General features: G+C 42.3%; 1 protein-coding gene across 1 annotated transcript; it reads left to right on the top strand.

Annotated features, from left to right (window-relative positions):
• Window positions 1-1,669: 1,669 nt before the first annotated feature.
• Window positions 1,670-2,749, top strand: LOC138510701 (3-galactosyl-N-acetylglucosaminide 4-alpha-L-fucosyltransferase FUT3-like). Its single transcript, XM_069626470.1, has one exon. The coding sequence runs from the start codon at window positions 1,670-1,672 to the stop codon at window positions 2,747-2,749; it is 1,080 nt and encodes a 359-aa protein (XP_069482571.1).
• Window positions 2,750-10,264: the final 7,515 nt, after the last annotated feature.

Here is a 10,264-nt window from a genome sequence, read left to right as displayed (position 1 = left end):
GGGGGCAGTGATCATCTGCCCCCAGGGGTCTCTGGCGCTGTGGCCCCATGCTTTGGGGCCACGGGGGGAAGGGGACCGCTTACCTAGTAAGAAGTCCCCCCCTCCCACCGTGCTTTATGCACGTCGACGTGATACTGAAGGTAATCCAGCCCCCTGGCAGTGAGGAGGGACCTCCCCCGCACATAGCCCGGGGGTTGGATTACAGTTTTGAGCGATCCCTGCTTTGCAGGGATCGCTCAAAACAAGGTGCCGAAAAGGACGAGCTATCTCGTCCTTGGCACTGTATATGCAATTCCAAGGACGAGATACCTCGCCCTTGGCACATAAAGGGTTAATTAATCAAAATCACTAAGTAGTTATGGTATTGTAAAGTCAGCGCAAGAAAGGATTCTAATGATATTAGGGTTCTGAATTTAAAGATGGGATGGGTTGAGTTTGGGATAATACAATGCAGATATACTATGGGTCACTGTTCTTCCTATTCATACTTACAGTCCTTTGTAATTAAATTGGACCGTCAGTTCTGGTCATTGGATTGGCTGCAGGTCACCTCCGGGGGGATTGGATCAGCGGCGTGGTTCTGGGCAATTTTTGGACTGCACTTCAGACTGGATTTGAATGGGCCCTTCTGGTTACTGGACACGGCAGATTACAGGATGCGAGTTTCAGCGGGCAAGCCTTAATGGTAGCAAGCCACGCTGAATCAGAATTATTCTTTTAAGTTTTGGAGGTTTGCAATTGGGTCAAGCTAGCAAGAGTTCAAGAATGCTAAGTCTGGATTCTGCAAAGAAATCTGGATCTCCAAAGAGCTCTGGAGTCAGCTACAAGATGAAGAGTTCTGGACCAAGGTGCTACGCTGGAATCTGGAAGTGTTTCTGGAAACCGTCTTATGTGTAGTGAAACTCCTATATTTATACTGTCAAATGCCATTCCCCAGTTTCTGGTGAGGGCAGAATTTCAAAAACACCCCCCCCCCCCACTGCTGTGAGTGGCTGCAGGCACATGCTTTGTCCTGGTTGGCAGTCAGAACAGAGCTGTCATCTTTATGATGCGATTTAGGAACTCCCACCTTGATGTGTACCAAAACATAACTTTTGCACAAATGTAAATTTCTAACATTATGTACCCTAATAAAATTGGACCCATATATTTCATATTTGATTTTCTACATGCAGCATGATGGTGGTAGCTTGAGGCTTGCTGGTGGTTAGCTTTGTAGTAATTGCGGATCGAGGAACTTGACTGGCTCGCGAATCTCATTTAAGGCGGACGGCAGCAGGTGCTTGTTGTTGCACTTCTCCCTGCCTATTCAATGGGTTTGAGTTTTCCTTTAAGCAGGACAGCTCAGAGGCTGTGTGTTCCATGCAGCTGCCTCATCCTTGGTTTTGGGCTCAGAGACCTTCTGACACTTCCTGTCTAAGGAGATTGCTGCAGAGCCTAGCAGGTCATGCTATGTCATGGCTGGACGCCGGTTCTGAAGCAGCTGGAGGGTCTTCTGAGTTATTTTCTCTGCCTGTTCCCTGGCACAAGTTAAGGGGAGGGATCTTGCTTCCCACTTTGAATGTCCTACAAATATTATCTAATGCATGATCTCATGATGATATCTTTGGTTGCATTTTGTATAATACAGTTGATATTGTTCTCCTTTTTCCAGAGACCTGGATGCAATATGAAGACCCATGCTATCAGGACATTTCTCTTCACTACAATCCTGGCTGGTCTTGGTTATTTTGCCTATTTCAAGGCCTTTCTGCACGATAAGACAAGTCAAATGAAGTCAGTTTATGCCATTGCCTTCCACCAAAAGCCATTTTCAGAGACTGAGACTCCACGCCTTCCCGCTGCCGATTTCAAGACACGCAAACTGATAATCTTGCTCTGGATGTGGCCACGTGGTTACAAGTTCCCACTGGGCGTATGCTTGGCAAAGTATGGCATTGATGGCTGTCACCTGACAGCAAACCGGAGCTGGTATGAGAACGCTGATGCAGTCGTCATCCAACACAGCGATGTGAGTTCTAACATATCTTTGCTTCCTCCACAGACAAGGCCATCAAACCAGCTTTGGGTATGGTTCAACATGGAGCCCCCCATCCATCTAAGTAATCTACATAAAATGGACAACCTGATCAACCTTACCTTATCCTACCGGCAGGACTCGGACATCTTCTCCCCATATGGCTGGTTCGAGAATCTCAGTGAGTCAGAGAATTTTACAATACCAAAAAAAAATAAACTCGTATCATGGGTAATCAGTAATTGGAAGCCACAGGACAAGAGAGTGCAGTATTATGAAGAACTTAAGAAGCACATACCTATTGATGTCTTTGGGAGAGGACACTTGGCAGTTCCAGATGGAAAGATTTTGCCCACAATCAGCCAGTACAAGTTCTACTTGGCCTTTGAGAACTGCCAGCATAGGGACTACATCACTGAGAAGCTATGGAGGAATTCTTTGGGTTCAATGACTGTGCCTGTGGTCTTAGGTCCACCGCGTGAGAATTATGAACTCTTCCTACCTGCAGACTCCTTCATTCATATCGATGATTTCCCCTCTGCCAAAGAACTAGCCGCATACCTTCTGCAGCTCGACGCAGATGAGGAGCAGTACCGCCGCTTCTTTAACTGGAGGTTCAGTCGGGTAGTCATGATCCACTCATGGGTCACACATTATTGTAAACTCTGCAAAGCAATGCATCAGAAGGTTAAACACAAAACTGTGCCCAGCATTGAAAAGTGGTTTATTTAAATGACACTCTTGGTTGTCCAACTCCACGTCTCAAGGGCCAGATCCATGACTGATTTTGAGGATACCCCCCATTAATATTAATGAGAGAAATTTGCATACAATAATTCTAAATGTTTGCAAATGTGTGCTCATGAATATTAATGAGGGGTATCCAGAAACCCTGTCAGGATTTCGGCCCTCAAGGCCTGGAGTTGGACAACCTTGCAGGATCACACCCTTCATTGATGGTCTATGATGTGGTCTCCAAATCCAGTTCACCACAATCAAATCTATGCCATGGTTTGTAGATATCCACAGAAAACCAATTGCACTACAGTAATTTCAATGGGAATCATGTGCATCGTTAGCGGTTTAGCCCTAATATTTACGTTGTGGCTCTTAGCGGCTGGACCTGGAGACTCCTTATCTATGAGAAGTCATCATCTAAAATTCACGTAGCCTGTGCATGCAAATAATTCCACCCAAAACACACTTTGACAGAAATTGTATCATCATGAATTTTAAAAATCACTTGCGACATTCCCTCGATTGAAAACCATTTGGACTTCCATCTACATACGTACAATGGGTAATTATGTTTTAGAGAATAGCACCTTACTCTATCACGTAACTTGCGTAAGCCTCTCCTTCTTTACGCAGATTTACATTACTTTGAGGCATATGTGTGATTTTGAGTAAGTGGATTGGTTTGTTCTCTCCGTCGATGGGTGTGATTTGTCTTCATTGTGTGTCAGTCGTGGTCACTTATTCTGTTCTGCTGCATTGCTGCCCCCCCCCGGCCCCAACATGAACTGTCCTGCACCCATAACCCATCTTCTCATGTGTTCTGTGGCATTTTGTGACCCCTTAATGCTGCTTTGACTCCCGCATTCTATAAACATCCAGTATATCATGCATTTTCTCTCTCTGCACCTTAGGCTTGTTTCCTGCTTTCTAGCTTCCTCTTCCTTGGTCAACATCTTGTCTTATTTCCTTATGTTGTGGCCTTGACTGCAGCAATCACCTGACAGCTCAGCAGGGAAAACACCAAGAGCTGATTATCACAGGAAAATCCAGATATTTGGTAACATCAAAGGTCTAGAGTAATTTGAAGAGTGCTATTGGCCATGAGTCACTTTATGTGTCACCCATGTAATGTAAAGGTATCTTAAATAATATATATATATATGTTTCCAGCCTCAGTCACCTTATTAGTTATACATATTTACCTGGCTGGCATACAATGGAGGGGCTGTAGTTTGCAACATGCAGCAATGGAGAGAGTTATTTTTCTCACAGGACCGCATGATGAGCAATGACCCGACCCAGAAGGCCGGTGTCTGCAGCCTGCATCACTTTGAACTACAGCTGCAATTATCCTGCAACATTGATTATTCTGGAAAGGAATGATGGGAGTTGTTGTCCAAAACATCTGAAGAACCGAATATGCATTAGCCATGTGAGATTTTGGACGACAGCTGTGTGGCATGAATTGTGTCTCTTGAACTGCTCCTAAACTATGTCCCTCAATTGCCAAACCCATGCCCCATTCTAAACATGTAATACTGAGCCTTACATGGTGTGGCCTTTCTTTTCCTGCATCACAGGTAGGAAATGGTCTTCTTTTCTCGACGCACCAGATGGTCACTGATTCTTCTGCTATGTTGTTCCTCCCACAACGCAATATAAGGGTCCTAATTCAAAATATAATTTTATAAAGGACGATTTAAAGAAAAGATTGCTTTAGATAGACCGCTCTGTGACTGTACAGAGCAGTCTTTCTAAAGTGATCTGCTATGCCGCTGCCACACAGGAGTGCGCGCAGGGCCTGCTAGGCGTCTAACATCTCTGAGCTGTCACGATTTTATAACACGGCACACCATCGCCAGGGATTCCTTCCCCTGACAATGAATGTGGGCCCCCAACCCATCTCGAACCCAACCTTCAAAAACACCCTGTGTCACAATGGACTAGGAACCAGGCTGGTGTGTTTCAATATGATATTTATTTAATTTATTATTTAATGGAAAAAGGAACAATATTCAAAATACAATTTTACTACAACCACCAATGTTGGGGCAACACAGATGCAATGCCTCCTACAGAACAATGGGTTCAAAATCCTAACACAGTTCACATGGATCTTTAATGAAAAAACAGGATAGCACCAAGGTTAAGCACTCCCCCTGCAACTTTCACCCCCAAACATCAGCTAACTTAAATCCCTTTGGATGGAAGGCAGTGGCAAGCAGTAAGGATAAAGAGAGAAAAATCGGATTTAGAATACAGTTCACCACCCCAAGATGGGAAGTCAGAAAAGAAAAAGAAAACCCAATTTTAGAGCAAAACGGCAGGATCGGATTTAGATGCTTACTAGCACAGCAACTCACAACCACGGTGGGACAGCTAGAAAGGAAATTCGTGTTACTAGACTTGAGGAGATAAGGAAGCCTAAAGACTACTACTCAGCACACAAGGGCAACGTGAAAACAAGGTAGGAAGATTGATTTTGGGAAGAAAGCAGATGCAAAAGAGAAATACAAGCGGCAAATGGAAATTCATTTTACACAACATTTATGATGACAGGCAGCTAAAGAAAGGGCTTAGCTGTCAAAATCGGAAATCGATTTTAAGGAAAAGGACAGAGGCACATAACAGATAGGATTCTAATAGAAACAGAGGCATATAACAGATATTATTCTAACAGAAAGGGATTGTTCTCAATGGGACTATGGTTCAGGTTTTTCAATGGGGCAGATGCACATTAGGAATTTGTAGGAATGCACACAATACACGGACAAATTCGGTTTATAGTGAAAAGGAGACTAATCCTTTTGATGCAATACTTTAAAGACTATAGTTAGTAAAAACAGTCAACAAAATTGTTGATTTTGAATGGCAACAATATTGAACGTGAATTTCAATGGGAAATTAATTGATTTATTTCAAAATGATACTAAGGACTTATACAGACAACTGAAAGATTTATCAAAGGAATGTGCTAGCATACACAGGCTAATAGAGTTTCTTCTCTTGAAGGTGAATGAGTATGCTGGCAATTTGGGACTTTGGATGGGATTTTCAAAAGGATAGGTGTATGCAATTTGGGACTGGGGTGTTTTTGCTACTTACAAAGTAATCCTTGGTTTGGGATTCTGGACAGTCCATGGGATCCCATGACCCTCTTGACAGCTAGGCAAGGGGTCTGGTCTCTGCACTCTCCTGGATGGGATTCTGGACAGCCAGGCTGGATCTCAGGACTCTCTGAACAGCTAGGCCAGGGTCTGGTCTCTGCGCTCTCTTGTATGGGATCAGCTAGGCAAGGGTCTGGTCTCTTCACTCGCTTGGGTGGGATTCTGGACAAGGGTCCGGTCTCTGCACTCTCTTGAATGAAATTGGCTGCCTCCTCTCCATCCTCTTTCTTCTGTCTCCCCGGATTCTTGAGTGTGTGTGTCCTGTGTCTAGTACAGTCCCCCCTTGTATAGCCCAAATGACATCATTCATTTTAAAATTTGGGGGAAGTAGCCTACAATGACTTCTACCCACGGATAGAATAGCCTACCATAACTCCCTCCGCCCCCTGGCATCATTGGTCCAAGGGAAGGGAGCACCATCTGTCAATTTGGCATTTATGACAGTTATTTGTTCTCTTGGCCAACTTTTTTAGCAAAACTAAGTTATGTATCATAACTCTCAACTTATACTAGACGCCGCCATAAGAAATATGTAGGTGGGTTCAGGAGGTCCTTGGGAATTAGACAAGCCGATTGCCGACTTTATGCAAGTTAGCATGGCCCCTTGGCATCCTTTCATCCTTTTCAGGAAATGCCTAATAATTATCCCTCTCCAAATGATTAAGCATATTCATAATGTACATCTCCATCTATCCACCAATTGTTATATTTGTCCCATTTTACAATCAGCCAGGAACGAGTCTTGATTGGCCATTTCATTTCACCAAGTCCTAGAAACATGCATGTAGTCTCTAAAAATCCACCTGGAAATCACATGGAAAAATATAATTAAAAAACATTGTTTCCTTTTCTGAGGGCTGGGGAAAAATGCCTAAAATTCATAAATCCGTTAATGTCAATTTGGAGGATCTGTCACATATGGGAGGACAGTGTTTCAACCCCCATAGTCAAATGTCTCCCACTGGCTCATTTTGCAACAAAGGACTTTTATTGTACGCTTTGAAGTTTGTCCGTTTGTCCTTGGGAGTGGGTGAATAAAGGAACTCACACTTCTTGGTCAAGCACTAGCCACACTTACCTTTTTTGTCTTTCCTGCTAGTACTGCCTTCTAGTCTGGCAAAGCAGAGGATGATCATGCCCTTCGCCACACCACATGTCATGTCGGAATGTTTCACTTATTAATGTGACTTTCAGCGGGAGGCCAGGCTTTCAATTGAGCCCAAAAACTAGTTTTACTGGTATTCTGAGTATCAAGGTGATTGAAGTCTTGTGGGGGAGAACATCATGTACATTTGTAGCCAGGCCGACCCACACACTGACATTTCTGTGCAAGCAAATGTTTCCATTTCACATTAGCTTTTAAACGTAATTTTTTGCTTATGTTCTTTCATACATGTGCAAGCCGTATTTCATTTAATGTTTGAAATGTGGTTCTGTAGGACATGGGATTTTCTTTTAGTTTGACCTTTTGAATGGGTTTGCAATTACTGTTGTTCATGGACACTGAGGGGTACGACACAGGGTTATTTGATGTGAGATGAAATGAAAAAATAAACCAAGCCGTTTTTTCCATTTGCAGTGTTTTAAATGCTGTGGTTTACATGAAAGGGAAAACAAAAGCTGTCTTGGGTTGCATTTTGATTACATCTTTGACCCTCATGTGAATTCACATTAAGACAAGGCTGTTTTCTTGATGGAGTGCATACTTTTTGACATTCAGATGGAATAAAGCCGATGCAGGACCATTGTTCAATGTAGTGCATAACTTCTGGCTATGTAGATGAAAGAGAAGCAAACGCGGAGCCGTTTTTCAATGCAGGGTTCAACCGCTTGCAACACATGTGTCAGGAAACAATGCACATTCGTTTTTGATGGCAATATTTACTTTAGTTTCTTTTCAGATGACAGGGATTTCTGTTAGGGCCTGTAAATGCACCCCACAGATTGGGAGCGCAAGATGGTGTCATAATTCAGCTCCTCGTCACAGTGTGTTTCACCGGACCAGAAATATTTAACACTTTTTTAAGAGCCCCCCCACAATTCCCAGTCACCTACCTTTTTGTCTGATTCATCTCTCGCTTTGCACCCGCCATTTTGCTCTTGACAGCTGGATTCTGACTTGTGAACGCAGTGGATGAAATCGCAAGTGTATGCAAAGGGCCTGCCACGACAAACTGGAATTCACACATGTGTGAGCCATGCTTCATAAATGGAAGGATCTCATGCCATGCCTCTTATCTTTAATTCCTTTCAACAGGTCGTTCTCTGCATCTACGATCTCCAGGGCTCTCTCCTCCAAATCGTATAACTCCTTCAGTTAATCATCTAAAAATGTCCTCTCTCTCTCTTCCTCCTCCCTCCTCTCTGATTAAGAGACCACTGATTAAGATGCTCAGTTTATACTGCCCTTTATCTATCCCTTCTTAAATTGTTAGCAAAGAAGTGTTCTATGTCGACCAAGAATATGGGGTTTTGCAGCAGCGCCTTGTTGCACTGACATCTAATATCTCTGATTGAAAAGTTCATCTATATCCATTTTAAAAATCAACATGCCGTGATTTTCTAATCCTACTTTCCTAATTTCAGTTCAAGTGATTGCATATTCAGTCCCCCTTTCTATTCGTAGGCAATCAATCTGATTATATGTGATCTGGTGGACTGGAAAAAAGGAGAAGCCTCACTTACTTGGGTCTGTATCTTTCCAAACATTGCGTACGAGGCTTGAAAGAAGACAGCGTTTTAACTGAGTCCTTTCTAATATTCTATTTGGGACTGCCTTCTCCTCCAGTGCCCGCCTATCTGATACTGAAACTGAAATCATGTTTAGGTCCCCACCTATTATCAACAGACCCTAGCTTCTAAGTAGTATTTTCCCACAGTATTATTACTGAATAAGCCATGTCCGTGGTTGGGGAGTAGAGGGAGCATAGCGCTAGCTTGATGTGACTTATCTTGTGTTTTACTATCAGCTTTCTACCCCTATAGCTGTGTCTTCAACCTTTTATGTATGAAAATACCCCGGTCCACTTTATTTTGTTGTATCGAGGTCCACTATATAGGGCCTTTGTGAGCACTGTACATTTTCCTCTCTTCTCCTGCCTTTAATTTGGTCTCTTGTATAAACAATACATCATCTCCTTGATATTTAAATTCCCAAACTAGCAGGGCTCTTTTGCAGGGTGAAATGAACCCTTTCACAATCAAGGACTACACTATGAGACTCCTCTGCCAATTCATACTCTCATGGTCCTCAGTCTGGTTCATACAAAAAAAAAAAGAAAAAAAACAACATAGAGACGGGGAGCTATTTAACGACGTGATAACCAAACTCCTTCAAACAAATTCTGGACAGTCCTTCAACAACAGACCAAACACGTCAACTTGTTAACCCCTTCCTGTAGTCCCCAGATCAAATACATTTAGTACTTTGAACAAATAGGTACTAAGTCGCCACACAATAAACATTGTTCAAAAAACAGTCACAATTTTATTTAATATAAATCACAAATACTTATATGTAAATCTAAAAAGTGTAATATTGTAAAAATGTCCTAAAAACCTTTTACAACATTTTACATAAAATTCAAATATAAAAAACCTGTGTTGTGCTCAACCCTGTAACACCCGGCTTATATAAAACTAGATGATGTACAGTACTTTAATGGACATACTAATACCTAAAGAAAACACAATGGTCAGTAGCTCATGGGTTCCTTTCTATTTCGGATAACTCATCTCAAACATACCTTCATCTGAGTACATTTCCTCCCCATTCAATGCTACCCGGGGGTCAATTTCAAATCAATTTGTTATTCTGATGTATTGTTAATAACTCACAATACTCTTAATAGCCCAACATGTTTCGTTCAACAAATTTTAGTTCAACAAATATGCTTTTGAACTTCATCAGGGGTACCACATGTACCCTTTAACCATGGGTGTTTTAACACTATTCATCACACGCTCCGTGTGAGGTTCATTGAGTACAATTTAATTATACTACAACCAATTCTTTACCTAGGGAAACAAACAAGGGAACAAAACAAGAAACAATCAGAAATACATATATTGCTGTTGTTCTACCTAACCAGCACCTCTGTTTGCCTAGCTAAGGCTTACCGTGTTATTAATCCATATGATCACTTAACAACGGTTTTGTAGGAGAGAGTCACGACACATATGTCAGACAACTCATAACCTGAAAAACACAAAAGGGGAAGAGAAACTCAAACGGTATCGAATCACAGCTGGAAGTAATCAACAATCGATCTCAATCATCGTATCTTAGTATAAACTACTCTAACCCGGCCGATCTTGTTTTCAAAACAACCTTCTTTTTATT

Source organism: Ambystoma mexicanum, chromosome 6p (assembly GCF_040938575.1).
Source record: "Ambystoma mexicanum isolate Mex_15411 chromosome 6p, UKY_AmexF1_1, whole genome shotgun sequence".
Classification (NCBI taxonomy): domain Eukaryota; kingdom Metazoa; phylum Chordata; class Amphibia; order Caudata; family Ambystomatidae; genus Ambystoma; species Ambystoma mexicanum.
This window is presented reverse-complemented; position numbering and strand designations above follow the sequence as displayed.

Excerpts from the sequence above, each read along its gene's own strand:
- LOC138510701 (XM_069626470.1), top strand. The coding sequence starts at position 1,670 with ATGAAGACCCATGCTATCAGGACATTTCTCTTCACTACAATCCTGGCT.